This window comes from Corapipo altera, unplaced genomic scaffold (assembly GCF_003945725.1).
Source record: "Corapipo altera isolate COAL_440 unplaced genomic scaffold, ASM394572v1 308, whole genome shotgun sequence".
NCBI classification, from domain to species: Eukaryota; Metazoa; Chordata; class Aves; order Passeriformes; family Pipridae; genus Corapipo; species Corapipo altera.
The window spans coordinates 4,231,684-4,257,421 of record NW_020884925.1 but is presented as its reverse complement, the minus strand read 5'-3'; the positions used below and the strand labels follow the sequence as shown (position 1 = coordinate 4,257,421).

Sequence of the window (25,738 nt, the reverse complement as noted above, 5' to 3'; positions counted from 1 at the left end):
TGTGACCTGCCAGGTCCTGCATGGGCTGAGCACATCCCTCCACAGCCCAGATCCATCAGATCCAGCACTCCTGGGAAAAGGATCTGGGGAAACAACTTTGCCAATCCACTCCATCTGGCTCCTGTCCTCATTCTGCACCTTAAAAACCCACTTAGCAGTGGAAAAAAGTAACTTGTCTTTTAAGAAGCTCCTCCCAAGACAAGCTCTAATGCCTACCAGTGCCTGTATTTCACACACAACTATTTAAATTAAACATTTTTTACATCCAAGCACTGGATTGAGGCATCCACTGCTTCAGGTAACCTTGCAAGGTTTCAGCCTTGGAAGCACATGTTTATTTTAAAGGGACATATGCTTTAGATGTAGTTAAAACAGATGAGAGGGTGGGGATTCTGATTAAACTACTTGTAACATAGGATCAAAACTGCATCCAAAAATAAACAGCACTTGTATCTATTGTGATTAAACTCATAAATGCACATAAAACTGACTTTCTGACCCATCTTTCTGTTAAATACCCTATTTCCTGTAAAGACACTGTCCCCTCTTACTTCTAATTTACATTAGAAAAAAAAAAACCTTCCCAAGACTCACCTCTAGGATAATAACCAATTAAAATAATTAAATAATTTAAATAATTTGAATAATTAATTAAAAACCCCCTGTATTCAACTAAGTGACTTCTTGAAAGAAACAAACTATATTTAGTGAACTATACAGTCAGTATCCTGGTTAGTATACAATTCCAATCTGCACCATTTAGATCTAAGAAAAATATAAATACCAGATGTGCAGGAACTGCATAATATCCAGTTTTCAGTGTTAATTGTGTCACCTTTTCCTTTTTTTCTAGATGTAAAAAAATATACTGAAAAAAATAAAAAAACCTCAAGAAGACAAAATGTGACCTGCTCAGTATGTCACAACTTAATTACACTTAATCAGTTTAAAAAAAAAAAAAAAATCACTAAATGTTCTTTTAAACAATTTTGAATTGATCACTAAATACTAAAAAGGCATTGGTGGCAGAGACATTTCTGTTCAACATTGTTTCCCATCTGACAGGCAAAAAATTTGCTCTGACAACAACTTGTTAAGCTCAGCTTGCTCATTTCTAAGATGCTGTATTAGTAATGAAATTTATGGCACCACTTAATTTAGAAATAGATATACAGATATATATTGATTTTTTAAAATATGTGTATGTGTGCATGTAAGTTCATGTTAACAGCTGAAAGTTTACACTTATTTAATTATGGTGAACAGCAAATCCCCAAAAGATTCTGTGAATGAAACCCGGAGTCCTCTAAGCTGCTGCATGTTTTAATTGAGAAACGTTCATAAAGAAGTAGCAACAGTACCTTGAAGGCCTGGTGGGTGACAGGATGTAAAGCTGACAGGCCCACAGCACAGCACAGAAACCACAGGTACAAGTTTTCTCAGCATTTATATGCAAACAGCATTTCTGGATCATGGAATCAGAAGCACTTTCACAGAAGCGAATTCCATTCAATGTTGCTATTTTACATGTTGCACAAAATGTTGCCTTCTGCCTCATTCCACAGCCCTGGCTCTATCACAATGCTAATAAATAAATAAATGAGCTCAGGATCTAACCTACCACAGTTTTTTTTCCAAGTGCCTTCTGCTGTTGCTGTTCACAAGGAGCTAAGCATCCTTAGAAAAACAAATATACAGGAAACAAACCCTCCCCGTCTCTCCCATCTTACTCACTCATCTAATCTTACTGAAGATGGCAATTCAAGTTCGTTTTCTTAGTCTGGACAACATGAAACACTGTTTTATTCAACTGCTACACAGAAAAGATATGGATGAAGGGCTGAGGACATGTTAAATGCAATCATGCCCTTAATTTAAATATTTATGGCAGATAAAAGACCATGACAGAAATAGAGAAGAAATATGGAAAATGTTTACTCCATTAGTCCAGTTCTTGCTGCGTGTGCCAGGAGAGAAGGAGAAAGAAAAGAAACATTAGAAATACAGCAGGAAATTGAGATTAAAAGACCACCTAGAAGCAAGTAGCAAATATGCAAGTTTTGGTCTTAATATGTTAATGCAGACAGTTATTTTACTCTTTTAGCAACAAAATAAGCATTTTAAGGTAAGTTTTAAGAGCATGAAGCCTGAAATACAAATTAACCAGATTCTGACTATCCAGGACTTGAAAACTAATGTTATTCCTGCTCCATATGTCAGCCACATCCATCTGAGGGAGCAGGCTAAGCGTCCACACAATGCCTGTAGCTATGACAGATTGCTATTGTGAACAGCATAAGGAAAAACCAAAAAGTGGTATTTTGAGAACTCATGCAGTTTTTTCAACTGCTGATACGACCAAACCATCCAAGCTCCATTAATCTTTTTTAAAAGTTGCTTAGTTTGTAAACCAACCTCAGCTTTGTGATTATGCCAAAAATTAGAACTGAGTATCAGAACGTTTTTGTTTCCAGATATTCAAATCTTAATCCTAATAATTCTTCATCCCACTACCCCCTTCCAGAGCATGAGATAAGTGATCACAGACCATAAAACAGCAATGCTGCAGTTTCCTTTCTGCATTCAGCTTACTCCAAGCACTGGGCTTTCTCTGCTGTCCAGGTCTGCCTTATGGAACAGGCTGGGGCAAATTTTTCCTACAGTTAATGACTGCCACACATCCCTGGCAGCTTGTTTACAACTTCTCTTTAGGGAACCTTGAGGATCAGAGAGTTTTAGCTGGATTTACAACGCAAGCCATACCTCAAATAAATCATAGCCCTCAGCTTCCACCCTGTCGTAGGGCCGGATGATGCCGTCCTCCCGGATGAGCCGTGGGGGACGGAGGTTGGACACTTCTTCAGTGGATTCTGCCACCCTGCCATGGACAGTGCAACAGTATTCTGGTCAACTGAACACATTTCTGAGTTTCCCCAATACAACCCTTGCCACATATCCCACTGACACTTCCTGGGGACCCTCCGGATGCAAAGACAGACAGCTAATAATGAATCAAAAGTAGCATCAGCCAATTAAACAGCTACAGAACAATTTGGAGAAGTTTACTCCCAACTGCAGATAATTTACTGGGGGTTCTCAAGTATATTAAACACACTACCCAAAAGTCCCCTTAAAACACAAGAAGCTCCTGCTGACCAAATTTCTAACTGGGAATTTTTACTCCGAAAATTTCAATGGTCTAATATTTTACAGTAAGTTTAAATGACATTTAGGTATTTGCACTCAATAATACACAAAAGTAAAATTTACACAAGATCTTTAAATTACTTTCCCATCAGAGGAGGGAGTAAAAGGAGAAAAGTGATTAGTTATTGTCTACCTGAACTACAACACTGAAGCAGCAATTTCCAGATCATTATAGAAGACATTAATTACGGGCTACAAGACGTTTCTCAACCTCACAAATCTTCCTGCATATTGTAGTTAAAACAATAACTGTTTGGCACTATTGGACCAGTTTGCCCCCTGGTACCCAACATCAGGGGATCACTTTAACCCTGCCCCTTGCCCCTGTACCTCTGGATGCCCTGGAAGGTGCTGCTGGCCATGTCCACGATGCCTCCGGTCGGTCGGGCCACCACTCCCACCAGCCCCTTCCCAATCCCTTTGAAGAATCCAGCTGCTCCTTCTTTTTTAGCCCCTTTAAAAGAAAGGGAACAAAAAAAAAGAAATAGTTTTAGTGACCTTGAAGACATTAAGCACACAATTAAGCCATTGCTGCTCCAGGCTGCACGAGGAGTGGTTTGTATTTAAACAGCCCACAGCCACTGATTCCATACAATCCACCTGGACAAAAAGCTGTCCATGGAAAGTCACACGGTGCTTCCTGGTCTGTTCAGACACATCACTGTTCCCTAAATACCTCCCCAGGCTCCAAAGGCAGCAGAACTGAGATCTTCACAAGATTCTCCCTCTCACACTTTCAGTCTGGACTGTAGGCCAAGAGACCAGTTCTTACAGGTTGACAGTAACAAATATTCTGAGAACACTCAGATGCACAAATATAATGGAAGATAACTACTTCTATATGAAAATTACATGTCTCTGGTGATACATAACCATGGAAGAGCCAAAAGAGGGTTTAGAAAGCATGTGTGTTCATCCACCAATGAGACAAGGACTACACACCAAAGTATCACCCAAAAGCTGTAAAATACAACACTGACTCCCAACACTGAAATCTCTGTGACTTGGAGATTAGTAAGAGGCATTGGATAATTTTCATTATCTATCATACTGATGAAGTAACAGGAATAAATACTGATTTCAGTCATAAAACCAAATTTGCTTTTTAAGATTTTTCCAACTTTTGGAGTCCCAAAAAATTTTAATTTATTTTATTATTTTTAGTATCTTTGTTCTGGCTTTAAACAATAAATTGGGTACTACAGTAGCCCTAACAAAATACATCATGAGCACAAACCATTCCTTAACTCATACAAAGGTTGAAAAGGTGGTAAGCCAATAATAAAGATATTTGAGGAAATCATCACATAATTAGAAATATAAATCTTGCTATGCCTTAGCATCACCACACTTAGATTGACATTTCTTAAAACTACAAAATAAATTGTAAAGGACTGCAGTGCAGTGCAGCCCTAGTGCTTACCTTCCACTGGTTTAGTGATTATGCCTGTCACACCTCCAACAACACCCTAAAACAAAGAACAGAATAAAGTTCCCACTTAGCAACTGGAATGCTGTAAGTCCAACTGGCCAACCAGTTGTCTCACATCCTTCCTTTTAAAACTTTATAAAGTTCAGGATCAGAAACGCTGTTTGGTTGAGGTTTTGGCTTTGTTTCTTTCTTTCACTTTATGTTTTTAAGAAAATTATAACTGAGGGAAAGTAGAGAGGGGGAAAATCTGAACCAGTTGAAGAAACATTTATGCTGGCAGGACTAATAAATCTGTTGTATGGTCATCAGCAGTCTTGCAACAATTAAGTAATTATTTCCTTTTCACTACTAAGAGGAAGCTGCCAGAATTCCCAGTCATGAGTAAGTGATACCAACTAGGGCAAGGTAAATTAACAGCAAATAACTCTCCACTAGACTGGAAAGGTCAAGTCGTTGAAAGACACTAAGGCAGATGAATGAAAATGCCCTGAGGTAACTTCCAATATCTTAGAAACAGTATCAGAATCAACTCCACAATGTTTACTATTTAATAACTACTTAGAGATAAGTTGACTGTTTTTATTTGGAATGGAGTGTGATGGAAATTATTACAAGACTTAATTTGCAGTCATGAAATACAGACCTCTCAGTCATTGTTTACGTGAGGTTTTTCTCACAGAGAGAAAAAGAAGTGATCTTTCAGCAACCAGAAAAGGTTCCCAATTTCAGATAACCAAAAAATACAGTGGTTGCACAGCTTCTCTTTCAGAAAAAAAAATCTCCAACCTAATGTAGTACTTACTTTTATACATATTCTACTTGCTTCATGTTCCCATTCCTTAAAGTCTAGAAAATGTAGCAGTTTTGTACGACCTCAGCACAGAGAAAGTCATTTCTACTACAACTCACAGCCAGCTGACTGGAATGGCAGAATTGACTGCAAGGTCAGGTAAGGGCCCAGTTACTTTAATTACCTCACACATTGGTTGAACACAAGTAACTGTTTATTTATATAATTCACAGGAGCAACCGGTGTCACTTCCTACATTTTTCCTTTCCCAGACCCCAACCTCAGGTCCCCTGACCAGAAACATGAGCTCAAACACGACCCTGAGGCTGCTCTAAACCACTGCCTGTTTGCCTCTCCTGTTCAGCTCATGAGCTGACAAAGAAGGCAGCAGACCTCCTTGCATGTCTTTTCCAGCTTGGATTACAGGTTGGCACATCACACCCCCCTCTCCAAGCTCATACCCGTAACAAGCCTTTTCCTCCCTTGGCCAGGCTCTCCCCAAAGTCCTTTGGCTGCCGACCCAATTCCTCTCTCCTTTTCTGCTGGAATTCTTCATCCAGAGTAATGGCAGCCAGGCCTTTTCCAACAGTGCCAGTGATCCTGGACACCACCCCTGCTGCACCACCTGAGGGAACAGGGCAGACAGAAAGAGTTCTTGCACAGCTTAACAGCAGACAACACACAAGAAGTTCACAGCAAATCCCCTTCATAGTTTGGATATGATGAATTTACACAGAGCAAATCCCACAGGTTGTCCATGAGAAGACTCCAGGATCTGCTCTGAAGTCCATACACACAGAAAAAGGGAACTCTTACATCAGTTTACCACATGTTATATAACATATTGAATGAAATAATATTTTCTCTAATTACTGTAAGACACAGCTGAATAAAAACCTAAGGTAATTGTAACAGTAGCTGGTCTTAAAAACACTTCTCAGGCTCCTCCAGACATTTTAGGTCCGTTAGAATTCTGTTTCTTATTCATCCATAGCATGCAACTAATTCAGTTGCATATTGAATGTTTCTCAGTTTGGTTGCTCGTCTACAAAGCAGACATTTAGATGGTCTCAGGTAAATTAGGTGTGAATGATCCACATCACAATTACTGACCACAGTGTGACAAACTTAAATACTCATCAGGGAAATACCATGGAGGTATTTTTCAAAGCAGTAACATACCCACTGTGTGGCCAAGGAGACTCCTAACACCAATCACAAAGCCTTCAGCAAATTCTTCAGGTCCTTGAACAGCCCCCTAAAAGTGAAGTTTATTAGAAACAGCAAAAACTATGCCTTGATTCATCTGTTTCAAGAATAACTAGCCACTCCTTTACACTGCTGCAAGTAAGGCCACATGATTATGTTATTTCTTTAAAATTAACATTAAAAAATTACTTTCTTACCTGTTCAGGGTGTGGAGTACAGTGACAACAAAACTACAACCCTACCAGTATATTCTCTTAGCCTACTATGAATACACAGTTAAAGAATCAGGGAGTCATACCTGGAATGGTTCATAAAAGAAAGCTTCCACTCCCTCAGACAAGCCTCTGATTAAGCCAAATGGATTTCCAAGAACATCTAATCCAAGCACAAGGACATACATCTGTTTCAGGAACTAAATAGTGGGGGGAGGAAAAAAAGGTAAACCCCAATTTAGGAGCTGTTGTTACACACAGTTCACGGCAGAACCCAAAGCTGGTACATTTTTTAATTTACCACCCAAGGAAGGTGTTAGAATACTCAGGTGTTCCTACTAGAATGAAGATAGGCTTAGGCAAATGATGTATTATATGTATAGACAACTAATATTACTGAACTATTAAATTTACTTTTACTATTCCTATTACAACTATTACTGAAGAAAGATAAACATAAAAAGAACAGAAGGAATAATTTTAAAAATTTTAAAACACATTTAAGGACACTTCTGTGTTCACATTTTCAGAATTGTGTCACCAGATCCCTACTCCAGTACCATGAAATAAACAATTAGTAGCTTTCAGAGGTATTCACCTTTTCTTTCCTATTTTCTATGTTCTCTAAAGCACATACTCAAAATTTTACAAAAGGCTTGACTAAATCAACTTACTTGTTCACTGTAATGTCTAACAACTCTCTTCATCAGTTGATCTCTCTTGTAGAACTGGTATTTAATTTCAAAGAAAGCAAGTCTGAAAGACAAGTAATCACACATTAGTTATAGATACCCTTCCTCCTTCCATTCCTTCAGATAATCCTGAAGCCCAGTTCTCTTAAAAAGGACCCCAAACCCATTATCCCTCCATTCCTCCCTCTCCCTTAAGGCTGTATAAACTAACACCTGAGTCAGTCAGCAAAGTTTCCCGTGGATCCAATCATTAAGTGTAGAGTAGCTTAAGTCAAAGTATTAAAAAACATCCACCAATTTTATTATCTTACTTGAAAATAACATCATCCACATCTGTCAGAGTGGCTCCAATGCTTTTCAACAGCAAATTCAGGGAATGGATGGCTATCATGTCTTCCCCCTTATCTGATGCTTCTCCACCAGAAGCCAGAGACAAACTCAAATGCAACTGCCAAGATAAAATTAGTAGAACAAGACAAATCAAGACCAAAACAAAAACCGAAAACCACAGCACAGATTGTGTGGTGCATATGCAAAAAACTCAGTGGTGAAAGAGTGGTAAATGTATTTTGACTCTCTGAAAAAATGTGCAATTTCAACAAACATGCTTGTGCTCACATTGGTATTAATTTGGTAATATAGGTACCTATTTATAGTTAACATAGGTATGTATCATATTCCCATGCAGAGGAGTGCCCAATTGCCTGAGAAGTTTAATTTTACACAGTAAACCTCTGTGTAAACCATGAGTTAAAATTCAAATTGATTTACTTAAGTAAAATTTAAATTGATTTACTTTACTAGCTTGTGTGTATTTTTGCAACTAGTCACTCTTTGGAGGAAACATGAACTTTGAACTGTCTTTGACACTGTAAAATAGAAAATTTTTTTAGTGTTGGTAGGACAAAAATATTCACACACTTTTCTTAAGAGTGGAAAGGGCAACAGAAGACTATTTTCCTCTTCCCTTGCTCATCACCAAAACCAATATTGTCCCTTCTAGTCACTCACCAGAGGGCACAGCAGTTAACCTGTATGATTTGACTGCTTCAAGATTCCCAATTTTCACAGTCTTCCCACTATCCAGTGGTTTCAAATATCAAGATAAGTTTGCTGAAGTTAGGTGAAATAAACTAGGAGAGAAAAAGAAGCCCCTTCCTGTACTTAACAAGCAGCTTGTCTGACATTTCAAATAAAGATGCAAAAGAAACTTAAAAGTTCTTACTGTTTCTTCAACAGTTTTAGCCAGATTGGTCAGAGGATAATGTTTAAATACAACAAATGTCTTGTTGCTCCCAATGCTTTCCCTGGCTTCACCATTCTCTTCTAAGTTTATAAAGCACAATCATATGAGAAAAAAAAAATCAAGAATCTAAGAGCACCCTAACAGACACCTAGTGAAATAACTAAAAACCTGAAATTAGGGTTTATGTCAGAAAAGGAAAGTAAGTAAATTTTTCCCTCTAAATTCTTATTCAATCTGATAGGCTGAGAGGAGAATTCTGCTAATTCAGGATAATGTCTAATTACTGATGATCTTCCTTCTCTTCCTTCAAAAAATCTCACTGCTTCAAGAGAGACATGAAGACAAGCCCATGGAAGTGTATTTTACAACAATTTCTGATACATTACTTGGATACCTTCAGGCCAATATTTTATCTGGCTTTCATCATTATTACACTGACTCTCCCACTTCATGATGGTTAAGGGTCTGTTTGTACTCATGGGGGACAAAGCAAGTTTTCCAACAAAGTATTAAATTCTAGAGGACAAAATCCCCACCAGGGATGTATTTACTATAAGGAATTAAGAGATGATTAATATCAGGTGTGGTATTAACCAAAAATCTCTCTAGTGCATACCTTAATTGGAGAAATATGGAAATGTTCAAAGAAGCTGAGCATTGACAGGTCTGTCAGGGAAGACTCCATTAGTTCAGTGTTAAGTGCATCCACATCTTGCTGAATTAATTTAGACTGTGTTTGTCATTTATAAATGAAAAGGAAAAAAAAAAGGAAGTTAATCTCATCAGCATATACATAATATAATTAATCATATATCTAAATACATGTCATATATATAAAGAGTAGAAGTAACAATCATAGTCAAATACAGTTAACTACTTAAATATAACTGTATTAATGTATTTCTTGTATCCAGGGTAAACAAAAAAACCCTCAAACCAACTACACAAAAAACCCACACCACAACCCCACAAAAACAAAAAAAACCCTCCCCACATGAACAACAATTCAACAATTTCTGGGTCATTTTTTCATTTTCTACTATATTGATATTCACTTAAATTCCTCAGTCATTTAAGGTATCAATTCCATAGGTTCTTTGTGGTATTTTTTTATTTCCTCACAGAATTACAATTTTTATACAGAACGTCTGAAAATATAATTCCTAAGAAAAAGAAACTTGTAAGAAAGACTCTTCCATGTACAGCAGAACAAAATGGGACCTGAGGGTCCACCTATATAAGATTTTATTTAGAGCTGTGAAAAATCTATTCCTTCTACTCTCTAAAGGCAAGACACTGTAGATTAACAGACAAATACAAGCCCACTCTGTAAAATCTGCCCTTATTTCTCATACACCCTTAACACTCTGTAGTCACAATTAAAACCTTTGTGTCATCCATTAATGAAACATTAAAAGAGCAGAAAACAGCTACACATATCCAGGTATCAGTTACTCAAACTTGTCATTCAGTCATGGTCACAGCAAACGTTTAACAGAAATACCAATACTAATTGAAAACCATCTTATTATGTCCCTTAATTCACATTTGTGAAATGCAATATTCACTTATTTAAATGAAAATTTTCAGGAAATTGCAACACTAAAATCATGAAGGCCTTGCTCCAGCAAAAATCAATTTTTCTCATACATTACCCTTTGTCTTTCAGCTTCGGGGTCTGTAGATGGAGTGAAAAGTTCACTAAGTGCTCCTAAAAATCCCTGATCAATTTTCAGAGCCATTTCCTGGATAAGAACCATAAAGTACCTAAAACAGAAAAACCAAACATGTGTATACTTGGAGAATTTTAACTGAAATATCACCTGCTTGCCCTACAGAACTGAAGCTTTGCAAGATTCACAATCTACAGTATCAACTGTCAGTGCACACTCAGAAATGCTTATTGACCACACAAACTTACATTACTGTAGGTTATTCAACCCTAATACTTGCAAAATTTACCTCAAAACCATCACCTAATAATTCCTACATTCCCACATTATGGTTCCAGGTCCTTCATGGATAACATAACCTGAACAACACTTTTCTTCCTGTTATCCAAGTGCCTCTCTTCAAGTCATATTATTGAATATTTATTTTATTAAAATTCACCATCCTCAAATATTACACCCACACTAGCTGGGTAGAGATATTTGCATTAGAAACCATCAGTTTAATGTTTTTGTCTCATTTTTAGTGCAAAAACTCCAGATACAGACATATTCACTAAAGAATATTTTACACTGTTCTGGGCCACATTAAGTCATTTGTTGTTAGAGCACCAAACACCCAGCACTGTACAAACAGGTAGACACACAACTCTGGTACTGTAGTACAAGATGGAAATAATTGTGATTACTAAAGAATTTGCATAACAGCCCCATCATGTGGTCAGACTCTATTTTCTAAAAACTCGTTCATTTCAGAACAATGTTTTTTCACAGGAGACATTTAAAAATTCAACCAAAAGAGTTGTTTGGATAGGAGAACATAAACTGCAGAGCAAAGTTCCCTTCTAAAATAGATTTAAAATACATTAAATCCCTAAAACTGTGTTACACCACGCTGTGAAACTCACTTGAATTGCAGCACTTTGCTGTATTCGTTGAATCTAGTGATGACACTGATGTCAATGAAGGGTTTTGGTTCTAAACAGAAAAAAAAAAAAAAGCTAAGGATATGCCAAAACTAAATTGCCAAGTTGCTACTTGGCTGAATAAATCTGATATTGCCATATATCAAATTTGTAATAAATCTGATAAGGCTTTCCCTTACCTGAATCCAAAGCAATCGACTTGGGAGGGAGTACAGGGTGGAACACAACAGGAAACATGGATCCTGGTAATTGGTTATCAACCTAAAACATTATGGCATCATTACAGGAATATTTTAGTGACATGATAAACACAATTCCCTTTTTAGAAGGTTTGAGAAACTTGAGACTGTGTTCAAGAAGAATGTCATCCTTATCTGGGGGGAAGGAGGGCAGAGCGAAAGGACTGCTCTGATTTTATTGTGGCATGGTACCCATTAGTCATAAAAGGTCAGACGGTGGGAAGTGTTGTACCAGGGATGCTTCCAGAGAGTCACACCCATGGAGACTCCCAGGGGCTGCACTGAGGGCACACACTGACTGAACAGTGAAAACTGCCTTCAGCCAACAGTAAAACCAAGCTGCTGCTCTGAGTACCACATGCACCAGCTGTGGAGATACTGCTGCACAGACATGGATAAAATCAAAGCCCTCATGTGCCTGCTGTCAGAGACTGAAATGGTTCATGATTTATGCATTCTAAGATTGCCAAGGGACTTTTGCAGGCTTCTGCAGGACTTTTGCATTATACCTCTGGTGGCCCATCAAAGCCCATCCCTCCCCCTTTGCCAATCTTGAAAGGCGGGAAAAACCCTTTGGCCAGAGCCCTCACGGGAACTCAGCACAGACCCAGGAGATGTTGGGGGCTCATGGCATGGCCTGTGACACCAACCATGGATACAGTAACTCATAACTTCTAGGAGTGTGGGGGCTTCCCTCCCCCACTCCCAATGGATCAAGGCCACCACTTCAACTGACAGAGGTGGAAGCTGCAACTCCCAAGTCCCATCGCTGGGCCCCGTGGGCGGTGACTATAGACAGCTTTCCACTCTCAGCTTTGCTTTCCCTTACTCTCCCTTACCCTTATCCTGTCTTTCCTTTCTCTCCCTTATGCATTTTCCCCCCAGGGGTTATCCCTATGATAGATGATATAGATAACAACAGCCAAAATGCTGACATACCTGTTCAAACAAAAGTGTTAAAATGAACCCTACCTAGATATGTTTTCAGACACCGATTATTCAGTGTCCTTTCACTCTAACCCACCCCAAAGGAATTATTGATAAGAACCTGGGTTACCCCCCTTCCTTTTCTTCTGGGGTGGGTCATAACACCTGCTCAGTGCACAGACAGGAGGGAGGGCAGTACCTGCAGCCAGTAGAGCTGAGCCCGTAAGCTCCTCTGGTGAGGGGACTGTTTGAATTCCACCTGAATTCCCGACAGGAAGTTCCGGCGGATGCTGCACCTGACTGGGAGACGCATTTCCATGGGAAACTTACTGAAGTTCACCTGGAAACGTAAGAAAGCAGAGCTAATGCAGACTGAGAGATAATCATATGTTCTGTTCCTGTAAACAGACCAGCAAATAAAACCTGTGGGTTTCCTTATTTCCTGATCTGATCACATGGCTACTGAATTACTCCATACATCCTCTGCACAGAAAGGAACAAAAACCCAAAAGTCAGTCTGATAAAGACATTAAACTGTAGCTTTAGTTGCCCCAAACAGAAACCTCTGTGCCACCTTAGTAACTATTTCTTCCTGAGTTCTATATTACACTGGATAATTACAGATATTCACACACAGTTCACTACTTTCCCAGCTGATGCTTTTAACCTGATCCTGAAATACGAAGAAAGAAAAAGTTCTCCTTTATTTGGAGACAAATATAATGACAGATACAAGGTTTGATACCACGTACTATAAATGCACCACTGCCACGTGCAAAACCTCAGTGTTCACACAGCTGAGGGGATATACATGTTTTGCAAATGAAAGGATGATACAGAAAACAAGGCTGATTATGGTACCATAAAATGCCTGTGTTCAACTTGACCTTTCAAATACATTAAGTTTATGCATGGAACACAGGTATGGACAACTAATGCCTGACAGAGCTCAGGTAAGTGAATTATTTTCCAGATTCTGAACACCACAGGTTCCTTTACCATCTCAAGCAATGGAAACTGCAGCTTACTAAGAAGATAAAACTAAGGTTTCTACAAAGAATTTAAGGTACCTCAATGTGAATATAAGATTCACAACTAACAGGTACATACCACACAAAACCAAAATTCTTTGAGATTTTTACTTCAAAATACAAGTCTGGATAATGCCTCAATATTGCCTCAGTATCACCACAGTACAGAAACATTGTACTGTGTAAAATGTGTAACTATTCAATTAAAAAGATTGCTTTCTGGTTCTATTCCTCCTACAACAGCATGTATCCTTATGTAGCAAAGCAGAAATCTGTTTTAGCTGTTGCACATGTTCTGCAAACACTTAAACTCCAAACATACCTCAGTGTTGCTGTCCAGTTTATGCCAACCAGGACCTTGGAAAGCTGTTTTTGAGAGATATTTCTGATAGGCTTGTTCCAACAGGTTTATTTGCTTTTGATTAAATGGTTTCCACTTGTGCCTTGGTTTCCTTTCCCAAACAACACCAGAACTGCAAGATAAATAACAAGGTTAACAATTTGAGGCCTTATACCTTTCTTGTGCATGCAAACGATGTAAAATATATTATTCTAATTTCTCAGGATCAAAAAAATTATTTCTCTACTATAAGCTAAAAAAGGAGGCAGTTAAATCCTATTGGCTCTAATTTCACAACAGGGGTAAAGGCAAAAACTTTATCTTTAATTAAAAAGGTTCCACCTAATTAAATTTGAAATATGTCCCTTTCAACTCTAGTATAAAAGTTATAATAAGCTGTCAAATTTTGATTTTTCAAAGGAGCATTTAGACTTCCCCGTGCAGTACCTAGTAATTCCTATGTAAGAGATTTCTTTTTTATTTTCATTGTTAACTAGAGAAAGTCCAAGGCCATGGATTGACAGGTTTATTTCTTGGTCAGGTTGCTCCAGCTCCTCTGCTTGTCGTGCTTTAGAGACCAAAGCAACATCATCTGTGAAGAGCAGCACCCGCTGACGCCCATCCAGGAAAGACACCCAGTGGATCTGAGTGTTGGCATTGTAAGGGAACTGCCCACAGTCATCCTGCATTGGGGGGAAAAAGGATATTAATGAGTAAATCCATGCTGCTGCTGGATGTTACAAGCAAGTTTACAGACACACACACACAAACCAGAGCTCAGTGTTCTCCTTGTTTGTTTGCTTTACTGCCTCGTGATGATTCGGCTGCATCTTGAATCCAAACAAGTTGGAGGTTGGGATATTCCAATTTGGAATTGAACTGTTACTTTTCACAACAAAAATTGCTAAAAATTAATTGCAAAAATCTTCTGGCTTTCCACCTCAAAAATTCAGGGCACTTTGGCTTTAAATATTTGCTATTCTTCATTTCCTTGTGAGTTATCACAAACGTCAGTGACATGAAGTTAATAAAGATGAATAACTAATTATACAAAGAATTACTAGAGCTAACAACAAAAGCTATCAACTAAAACATAATGCCATAGCACTAGTATGTAATAAAGGAAAGGAGGGGCTTTTTCCCCTTTTGTAAACTAAACATTCCAGCAATATTTGTGGTTTAGAATAATACTGAAAATCATTAGGAAACAAAGGCCTTCACAGCAACACAAAAGGTAACTGGAAAGAAGGCAATAAATTACAAACCACAAAACAGCAAAACCAGACAACTATTAGGATCTCTGCACTTAATGCAGATATTCCTTATTTTTCAATTTGTGAGGCAAAATTAAGATAATTGAAGCCCTTTTCTCAAAAGTCCCAAATAATCATAAATGTAAACATAATTATACAGTAAGGAAATCAGTTTCAAAGTAAAAACATTTTATATGTAAAAAATTTGACCCAAAAAAGTGTTTATACAGTAAAGCTGACTGGATTTGGTTTACTGAGTTCAGTTGAGTGAAATTAAACCCATGCCCAGTAAAACTGAAACAAGAACTTACTTTCCTGTCTCTCCTTTTAGCTACTAATCCTTTATTATTTTCTTAACTGTGCCCAGCCAACAGAAAAACCACCTCTGAAGAATTTAGATTTTAGTGTAAGGTGCAAGCAGGCAGCTATTTAGAGACACACACATAGGACTTCATTTAGCCCACATTCCAGTTAAGTGAGAAAAACCTTCCTCCATGAATGTTTGCTTCCCATTCTCCAACAAAACACTTGCTCTGTCTTATCTCAGAATTACCTCTGCTTCCAGTTCCACTGTCCCTGTTTCTCTCAGTCATTTTCTATCTTGGTCATTATTATTACTTTGCCCCCACTTCACACGTTTTAGTTCTGCCTGAGTTACAAACATGGAAACAGCTCTCAGTGAGCAATTCAGAATTCTCTGCTCCATACAAGCATTTCCCACAGGAAGTGAGAGTCACAACAGTGAGGGTTTTCTCCATCTTTAGGGAGATACTTAAGGCAAATGCAGCACTGCTGGAAAACTGGTGAATTATTCATCCTCTCTACTCTTTAGATACTTCCACAGCTCCTACACTTCCATATTCACAAAAACCAGAGCAAATGCAAGCTGCAGTTTGTGTCTGATCCTCTGAATATATTAATCTAAACATCCAAAATCTTGCTGCTTGACAGGAGGCTCAAAGGTCTCTTACAGGACAAGACAGATGTGAAGTTACTGAGGAAGCTTTCTGCCAGGTAGTTTTAACCTTGTAACAGTCCTAGCTTGGTTCAGCATTTACTTCCCCCCTTCTGAAGTTTACCTTCAGTAGGTCATGTTCACCAAAATTTTGGCAGTAGCCCCAAGTCAATTTTCTTGGTTTGGTTGGATCTGTCCAGGCAAACAGGCACACTTGCCTTGGTTTCAACTCCATTTCCTCTTGTAATCCACTGCAGGGTGAAAGCAAAGCAGCAAAATAACAGCATTCACTGGTTAGGAGCAGTGGTGGAAGGGGAGCAAGCAAATCACAGGGCTAAATCCTCCACCCCTCCAGCCTCCTGGGGTGAGGTGGGAAGGACCCAGGCCATCCACTCCAAACAAGGCCAGCTGAAGGTTCACCAGCTCTTGGTGAACCAGGATTTATACTCCCACTGTATTCTCTCCACTTTCTCAAACTGTGAGGAAGACAAACTACTTCATAAAAAGAATATGAGAAAGAAAAGGGGTTTTCATCTATTGTTCAAGGTCCCATAATGGTAAAAGAGAACTCCTTTCCTCCCAAAGGGTCCCCCCTGGTTAAACAATCAGTGGTGAACAGTGTCTGTCCTGTACCTCTGTCTGTATCTGAGGCAGTCCCACGGGGTGTGGTTCACAATCAGGGCTGGGGCAGCTCCCTCATGGTAATCAGAGAAGCTGATGAGAGTAGAGTGCTCCGAAACATTCACATCCACCAGCACGCCCCCATTCTGCAGAAGGAGTTAGACAAAGTCCAGTATTTGTTCCATACATAAATTCAATTTAGAACAGACTAAACTGCTATTCTTAGATCAGTCTTTCGCTGGCCTCTTCCAAATGAAATAAGGAAATGTCCCCTGCATTATCTAGTGACAGCAAGCTCAAACACATTGGTTGTTGACTTTAGGCAGGTATCAGTAGCATCCTTGTTGATTTAATTGAAAAAATATATTAAAATTAAAGATTTTTATTCAAATTACTTCATTTGGCCAAGTTCAGTAAAAAGTAAAGGTGATAATTCCCTTCACTTTCTGTTACAAAACTCAGTCACATTTAAAACTGCAGGTTCCTGCATACTCCTTAAAAACGTGAAGGTCTAGACAAACTTTAGTGTAAGTTTGTAAAGTACAACAAATTTAGCAAAAGAACATTAACAAAAAGAGCAGAAAAGTTTTGTTCATTAAACCTCTAAACATTTCATCCTGAGTCTTTCTCCTAATGGCTTCCCAGTATATATGCAAGATATTTCTGAAGCATGTAGAGCACCACTTTTCTCATTTGCTTATACAAAGGAGGTACTTCATGCTTTCCCTTTGGGATTGTCTCTTCAGACACCTTTCTCAAAATGCTCCTCTAGCAAGATAAATTGATTTTTCTGCTACATTATAAGATCTGGAGAAGAGGTGGGAAGGGACACATCCACCTTTGAAAAAGGTGCTTCAGGAAACTGGAGAGCTGGATTATCCTCACAGTCACTTGCACTTCAGTTAGTTATGATGAGCAATACATCCAAAGCCTTGTCTGAACATGCTACATTTATATACACATTCCCTAATGCTAGGCTAGGGGGAGTTCTGAAATCAGTAAGATTCAGCTGTTTGACTCATAAATTAGTTTGCCCACGAACTGTGTGTGTCCAACATGCAGTGGACTATCAAGAAAACAAAAAATACAATCCATTTTAGGATAACTATTTAAACAAACTGAAGGCACCCAAGACATTCCCTCTGCAAAACCCCAGATGTCAGAGGTGCAGTCTAAGCATTTTACCATTATGCCATTTGAACTTAATAGCAATAGAGCTGTTCATCTTCTTATAGGGTTAACACAAGTAAATCACCCTGACTACACAGCTACAAAAACATCAACAACTCTGCAAACCTGATTCACAACCTTTTTTATGCCTCAGAACTAAAGGGCAGTGTATACACAGTTTGATCTGGATGATTTTGGTGAGTCAAGCTACCAGAGAGCTACAAGGGAGTTTAAGAACAGAGCACACAAAGGCAGTCTCACCAATTCTTCCAGTCTCAGCAGAGTCCCATTATCCTGGGCATTAAACAGGAATGGTTTGGATGGGCTCTCATAGCCAACTACTCTGACACAAAGTTCACCAGATGAGTTTTCAGGCCAGAATGGAAGACACTGTGAAACAAGAAATACATGTGACTTTAACAGTTCCTGTATGTTCAGCACAGTGAGCCAGCAGGAAAACAAACAGGCTGGTGACTATTTCACATGCCTTAGTCCTCACCCAAGTATCTTCTGATGAACATTTCAGCTACATTTACTAAGTTACCCAAACTGAAGGACTTCATTAATGTACCAACCTGTGCTGCTCAAGTTCCCCTGAGAAGTGAGGTACCCATGTCATCCATCACAAGTGACAGCTCCCATGAGAGAACTGCTCCTTCCTCAAGTGACATCTAGAGACCAGTTGTCTACAACAACACCCAAAGGGAAAAACACAAGCCATTACCTCTGAAGCTGAGATATAATTCCATTTATTAGTTGGAAGAGAGCCATTAGGACCAATTTCTCCAACTTCAAGTTCCAAAGAAGATTTGTTTGCTATTGTGTAGAATGGAGTGAAGGTAACTATCCTGGTCAGGTTAAAACTGCTCATTTTGATGCTGACTCCAACCTGTCAAACAAGGACAATTTGAGCAAACAATCAACAGCAAGCTTAGAAGAGAAGTCAGGATGGAAAAAAGGAAAAGCCAATGCTATAATTACAAAACCTGGCACACAACACTCCTGCTCTGAACACCTGAAATAAAAGAATCAATGACATGGTGTAAAGTCAGCAAATTATGCAACACAATTAACAAAACAGCCAAGTAACATTTTAGCTGTAGCATTTTGTAGCTGTAGCATTTGTGGAGAAAACCCAACAGGAATCCTCTAGAGTAAATAAAGACAACCTAAAATGACCATTACCATCAGAAAACAAAGCTAAAGAATATATGGAAACACAACTCCCCACATATCTTTATTCTGCTTAGTTATGGAAATGTAGTCTTGGATAAGGACTGAAGATTTAAACACTTGCAGTTATGAATTATGCTGTGAACTCTTCTCTCCATTATGCACATTCACCACTGTGTTTTCAAACAGCCCAGAACTGCACATTTGTTATATAAACCACAATCAGGAATTCAACTGAAACTTCTGTTGGTGAAACTACTTGTTGATGGGTGCAGATCTGAACAGCTGGGGCATAAATGTTATTACCCTAAATGTTAAATATTTCCATGCTTTAAAAGCAGTGGGAGAAGTGAAACGAAGGCCTTAATGAGGGAAAGAGTCAAGGCAAAAGAACCCTAAGAGAGCTTCCTAAAACACAGAAAGATATCTTACCAGGTAGTCCATGTTATTGGCTGAACACCTCACACATCCATAGCTTCCTACAGTATCAAGGGAAAAGCTGCTGGACCAAGTGCTGGTTGAAATACAGAGCTGGATCTACAGACAAAAACCAACAACATATTCAATAAATTCACTGTAATCCTACAGCTCGTGCATTATGGAGTGCAATCACATCACATGGAGCAGTATAAGGACAACACATCAGTGCTTTCAAAACCTTCTGTAAGTTTAGATAACCTTAGAAAGTAGTATCACTATTCATATTCTGATTAGTCTGTGCCTGAGTTCTGGAGAAGACGTTACAGTACAAGGTAGGAAAATAGAGGAGCACTCATTGTCTGCTCATGGCAGCACACACACATGTGGCAAAAAGCCTACATTTTGGGGTGCTTCACAAACTTGAAGAGGTGGGAGGAATAAACACTGTTTCTTCAACCAGTTTTTCAGCTACTGTTGGGTAAGAAGAGTTATTTAAAAGGAACGAAGGGTCACTTCTGAAAAAATCTTCTACTGCAGTACTCTTTACTTGACCAGGCAAACATCACACCAAAACAAAAAAAATCAAAACTAAAGAAATGTGTTTAACGCAAAACAGCATATTTACAGTGTGCATTTTAAATGTCAAAGTACCAAAGAAAGCAACTGCCAAATGAGAGTCTTTAGACTTAAAACCGACATAAAAATATTCTTTATATGAAATATCTGTGTGTTTTCCCCCTCAGAGCAGGACTTTAAAATCAGCATACCTTATTTTTACTAAAAATGTTTTTCTTTTTAAATGAGAACAAAACAATGTCTCTGTAGTCTGCTGGATGCTTCACATGAGTGTCTTCAGCTCGGTACTGGAGAACACGGGAAGTCTTGTTGATGATCCAGTAGGGACTGAAGACGGACAGGACGAGGCGGCTCCCGACCCTCCTGGTGTGGATGTACACATCCACCGTCAGGGATGCTGCAGAGTGGGAGGTGAAGCACACGGGGAAAAACTCAGGCATCCCATCATGGATTTTAAGATGCCCATTCCAGTCTTTGCCTTGATATTTTAACAGCACAAGTTCCATTATTTCGCCGTTGATTCTCGAATGGAAAACGTCTGCGGCGCTCCCTTCAGTTAATTCCCGGGCTTCTGCTGTTCCCTGGAGCAAAAGCAGAAGAGGTAAATTAAGATTTTAATATATAAAATTGAGGCATTCAAAACCAAGCATTTTATTCTCTTGCAGGATGCAAATTTCAGATATCTCAGTACAACGTGTCCTTATCTCCCATCACTTTTACTTGGGACTGATCCTCTGAATAATGTGAGATCCATTGCACTTTTCTTGCAGGACAGTAATAAATGCTTAATTAATTCTTAGTTCTGGGTTTCAGGAAGGCAAACTAGTTCCAATGTATTCCCTGTCTCCACTCACTCCCTTCTCTCACCCTCCCTCCTCCATGATTTCCAAAGGATTTTGGCAATGAGTTCTTACCCAATGCTTACACTCCTGGGTGTAACACTGAGCAGGACAGTGCTGCAGATGTACAGCCAGGGCTTTTCCCACTGAAGATCACCCAAGGCAGAAAGCCAGCAGTTCTGCCACACTATTTAGCAGCACCACTTTGCTCAGGCAGTAGCATCCCACAGCAATAGCTTTCCTAATTTTTCCTAATAAACAGTGTATTTTACTGTATGAAATAGTGGTCAGGCTTCATTGGTCCAGGGATGTGAGGACAACAAGCACAGACCCATCTAGAGGTACAGTGACTTCAGAAAGAGATTTGAATTGCTACTTTCTGGCTCCTCAACCAAGGGAATTGCACTCTGTCCTACGTGCTCTGACTCCAAGTACTGAAGGACAGTGAAGGTAAGGAAAAGTGGGAATAGTGCCATTAGGATGTTGCACAGAAGTGGAAACAAGATCTAAATGAACGCCACAGCCAGTCCTGCAAACAGGACAGACCAGAACAAACAAGGGTGGTGGTTCTAAATACTCACATCTGTTGTATTTGCTAATATCACTCAGATTTCATGAGGAAATATTAGATACTGAAAATACTGCATGGAGAGGGAAATGGTCTGTGCAGCATCCTGCAAAAATTCTTCCAGTTTGTGCAAGGATGACCCCACAATAATCATTGGTAAAGAATCAGTGTCAGAATGGAGAGAAGCTGCATTTTCTAAGTGAAGAAAAGCTCTAGAAATTGTAGATCCTCTGTCTTATGCCTCTTCTTGAGAAGCAAAAGACATCTTGCAAAACACAAACAGTATCTCAGAAGAACGTAAAATAAAAAGACCAATCCAGTACAGGATTCATATTTAAGGAGCAAGGCAGAGTTGGCCAGGAACATCCAAATTCAAAAAAATGAATCCCCAGAAGTCCCAGAATCAATCCGTGATCTGCCTCATTCATTTACAATATAAAATACCCAACATTCATTATCTTACACACTACATTCATCTGCACTTCTAAGTAAATATAGTCTTACTTAAAATTGAGTAAAGGATTTACAAATAAACCCTAAAATAACTTACCTCCAGTAAATATCTCAAGGAGTATGGCAGAAGATTCCTCACAGTGAGTGTGGGGTACAGGTGGATAATGTAGGCTGGATCCCACTCCTCTTCATACGGTGAAATAAAACTGAGTTCATCAGGTACAGCTGTTGAGCTGATGATCAGAGGCAGGAAATTGGTCTCCATGGCTGGGCACTGTAACAAGCACTTCACTTCAGTGCTCCTGTGCAGCTCCTCCCTCCAGGCAATGTAAGTGGTGGACTCTCTGAACTGCCCCTCAAACACCCCCGTGGGCCGGACATACAGCTGACACCTGCAGGAAGGGGACACAACAGATTTGTACTGACAGACAACTTCACCCACTTTGAACTCATTGCTAACACTCTACAGCACACTCACTACCCAATCACACAGTCACAGAATCAATCAGGTTGGAAAAGACCTCTGAGATCATCAAGTCCAACCTCTGACCCAACCCCACCTTGTCACCCAGATCATGGCACTCAGTGCCCCATCCAGGCTCTTCTCAAACACCTCCAGGGACGGCAACTCCACCACCTCCCTGGGCAGCCCATTCCAATGTTTAATAACTCTCTCTGAAGAACTTCTTCCTGATGTCCAAGTTAAACCAGCCCTGGTGCAGTTAAGACCCTCTTGTCCCACTGCTGGTTCCTGGGAGCAGAGCCCGACCCCCCCGGTTCCCCCCTCCTGGCAGGGGGTTGTAGAGAGTCAGAAGGTCCCCCCTGAGCCTCCTCCTCTCCAGCCTCAACAACCCCAGCTCCCTCAGCTGCTCCTCACAGCACTTGTGAAAAGGTTTGGGATTTTGGATTTTTATCCCAGTCAGGAAGACTTCCAAGTGCAAATTCAAGCTCCCCCAGCAATGCTGTATTTGTGCATCAGACTCCCAGAGAGCAGCCCTTCAGAGCAAGGGAAGTTTACCTGTATGAATGCAAAGGAACATGGAATTCTTCCTCTGGCCTGGATGTGCCAATTGCCTCCAGCACCTTGGAGCCTTTAGCCAGTTTATAGATCATAAACGGGATGGAGAAATGGTTCTTGATCTGGAATCAAAATGCAGAATTTTCATTGCATTTCTGTGGTACAGATTTCTAAAGGAAAAAGGATGAATAACAGGAAGGAAAAACAGCAATAGCAGATTTAACCAAACTCTCTAGAAAACAGACTTTATGTGTCTTAAAACAAAATACAATTCTGAAGGAGACAATACACAAGCATATGAAAAAACCTCTTCATTTTAAGTCCCATGAAGTGAAAAACATGCTTAAAATGCCAAATTGCATAAAAAGTATCCTCAATGTTGAAGATATTAGAAAGTCAAAAGGAAAATAACAGATTTTCCATTTATCAGGAACACACACACACATACAGAACACAGATCAAAATTCATTTAACAAATAGAGCAAAATACTTAATAATTGGCCTTTAAGTAACTTCTTGGAAAAGTTACTCAAAAAAAAAATCTCGAAAAGAAAGTTACTCAAAAAAAAATCTCAAAAAAAAAGTTACTAAAAAAAAAATCTCAAAAAAAAAAAGTTACTCAAAAAAAAATCTCAAAAAAAAAAAGTTACTCGAAAAGATCTCAAAAAAGGCATTAAGGAAGAAAGGCCAAGTCACTCACTGAAGAGCAGTGCCTGGGCTTTGGGCTGGTTTTTACCTGCAGAGGGGACCGTACAGTGATGACCTTGTTCCCTTCAGTGGCATCAATCTGGACAATGATGGAGTCTGAGTGCCCAGCAAGGCTCCTGACGTTGTACAGGCGTCGGCCTGGCTTGGCTATGGGAATGCTCAGTGCTTCTTTATATCCCTGCAGTTCTGATCCCCAAAAACATACAAAAATCTCAGTTAGGCAAAACAAATCACACTACCATTTCCTATTTGAACAGTTCCCAACAGTTCAACAGAACCCAACAGTTCAACAGTAACAGCCAGAATCAAAGTACTCTCTGGCAAAAGCACCTGAAATGGTACTTGAGTACCACTGAAGGAAAGCTTTAAGGCCCAAATACTCCTCAAGACTAACTTTAGATCATGATTTATACATAGCCCAGGAAATACCCCAAGCAGTAAACACGGGTACTTGTTGGGTGAGTTAATGAAATGCAACACAGAACATGGTCTTTGTATCAAGGCCAAGTACCTTCAGATGGGATGGGATGGAAAGGACAAAACTCAGGAGATTCTGTATTAGTAGCTGTTGTATCCCATTCTCTTTAGAGTGTTTTCTGGCAAAGCTAAAAACCAGAAACTACTCTTGAGTAGCTGGGTAAACTACAGGAAGCCAAATAGCAGTAAGGGTAGGAGAAATGAAGATCCTGTTGAACAGGAGCTGGAATGCACAGGCCTGTGTCACAGGGTCTAACATGGTCTATCCATGGCTCCACTAGAATGTCATCCATTTCTCCAAAAGGGGAAGAAAAATTATTGTGCTTTTTACTCTCTGAAAAACTGAAGAAAAGGAATTTAACAAGTTTTTAAGAAGTCCAGTAGCTGTTTTGTAGGGTTTTTTAATTGGCATCAGTATTCAAAAGTGGTTCCAACGCCATGTGCTCGACACACATTTCCACCCCACTGATCTGCCCCCGTGGATCCCCCTGTTCCCACACACAGAGTCCTCAGCACAGTACCGAGATTTAAGGAGAAGACGGAGCTCTCCTGGCGGTACAAGGCAGACAACCTCCCTCGCTGGGGAGCTTCAAAGGCAGAGTATTCCAGTTCCATGCTCTGCCCAACTTCTATGTCATTCAGCTTCTCTTTGCCAGTGGAACCAACTATCCGAAAACTGGAGCTGGGAAGCACTTTGAGAGGAACACCCAGGGCATTTTTCACTATGAAAGGGGCTGTCTCTTTAAAGGAATAGTCAAACGTGGATGCAGTTGCCTCTGAAAATGCCTGGAATTAACAACAAATAAAAAAATGTCACACATAAATAAATATAACATATCCAGAAAGGCAGTTCCCAGCAACCATCATTTTAAAGAGGGGTAAAATTATATATAGCAAGACCTATGCTTTGTGGAGTAGTATTTCAGGGAAGCGAAGGTTACTTCCAGAGAATTTAATTTTATTCTGTGATTTGCAGTACATGTTGATCCTACAATAAGCATTCCTGCTCCTCACTAGGCATTTTTCCAGTTCTTGGGTTGTAAGAGAAACATAAGACCTGGGACAGAAAAGTCACAAGGACATGGAACACGTACATACTTCATATTCAATCACAACTTTTGCTTACAAACATTTGTTTGGTTCCACAGAAGCCATGGGAACTGACTGTCAAGAGAGACTTACAGTATTAGCAAGTACTTACAGAACTGCTACAAAACTGGGTTTAATTTAGAATTAAAAAATAAATAGGCATAAGTCACATTTTGTAAAACCAGTTTAATTTAGTAACCAAAATTTCTTCACCCCCTAAAAAAAAAAAAGGAGGGAAAAGCAGTCTAGATCATTCATAAGCACACCTACTATCACAAGAAAAATAGGGGGGAAAAGTATTTTTAACACACAGGACAATCTACTCCTACAGTTTCAAGGCCAATCCTAAAATGCACTTTTCTTAGTATTCAATAAAGGAGAAAAACTGGAAAGGAAGGTAAATTTCTCTTTTAATATTTCAGAAAGAGCATTGTAGCAAATAACTGTGTTTATTGGAGCATTTCATTTTCATTTGGCCTGCATGTATGACCCTTCCT

At 39.3% G+C, this 25,738-nt stretch overlaps 1 protein-coding gene across 1 annotated transcript in view; it reads right to left on the bottom strand.

Moving 5' to 3' along the window:
* VPS13C (vacuolar protein sorting 13 homolog C) overlaps nucleotides 1-25,738 on the bottom strand; it is an 82,097-nt gene that overhangs the window by 8,900 nt on the left and 47,459 nt on the right. Inside the window, exons 56-80 of the mRNA XM_027657563.1 lie at nucleotides 24,674-24,938; nucleotides 23,704-23,861; nucleotides 22,968-23,089; nucleotides 22,047-22,341; nucleotides 20,281-20,670; nucleotides 19,526-19,630; nucleotides 18,645-18,809; nucleotides 18,182-18,310; nucleotides 16,763-16,896; nucleotides 16,254-16,380; nucleotides 14,369-14,604; nucleotides 13,904-14,054; nucleotides 12,750-12,890; nucleotides 11,564-11,645; nucleotides 11,367-11,436; nucleotides 10,444-10,555; nucleotides 9,405-9,518; nucleotides 7,854-7,990; nucleotides 7,525-7,606; nucleotides 6,937-7,050; nucleotides 6,612-6,687; nucleotides 5,891-6,054; nucleotides 4,631-4,676; nucleotides 3,538-3,661; nucleotides 2,764-2,878 (exon numbers count right to left, since the gene is read on the bottom strand). Of these exons, the coding sequence (XP_027513364.1) occupies nucleotides 2,764-2,878; nucleotides 3,538-3,661; nucleotides 4,631-4,676; nucleotides 5,891-6,054; nucleotides 6,612-6,687; nucleotides 6,937-7,050; nucleotides 7,525-7,606; nucleotides 7,854-7,990; nucleotides 9,405-9,518; nucleotides 10,444-10,555; nucleotides 11,367-11,436; nucleotides 11,564-11,645; nucleotides 12,750-12,890; nucleotides 13,904-14,054; nucleotides 14,369-14,604; nucleotides 16,254-16,380; nucleotides 16,763-16,896; nucleotides 18,182-18,310; nucleotides 18,645-18,809; nucleotides 19,526-19,630; nucleotides 20,281-20,670; nucleotides 22,047-22,341; nucleotides 22,968-23,089; nucleotides 23,704-23,861; nucleotides 24,674-24,938 (3,654 nt within the window). The remainder of the gene's footprint in view (nucleotides 1-2,763; nucleotides 2,879-3,537; nucleotides 3,662-4,630; nucleotides 4,677-5,890; nucleotides 6,055-6,611; nucleotides 6,688-6,936; nucleotides 7,051-7,524; nucleotides 7,607-7,853; nucleotides 7,991-9,404; nucleotides 9,519-10,443; nucleotides 10,556-11,366; nucleotides 11,437-11,563; nucleotides 11,646-12,749; nucleotides 12,891-13,903; nucleotides 14,055-14,368; nucleotides 14,605-16,253; nucleotides 16,381-16,762; nucleotides 16,897-18,181; nucleotides 18,311-18,644; nucleotides 18,810-19,525; nucleotides 19,631-20,280; nucleotides 20,671-22,046; nucleotides 22,342-22,967; nucleotides 23,090-23,703; nucleotides 23,862-24,673; nucleotides 24,939-25,738) is intronic.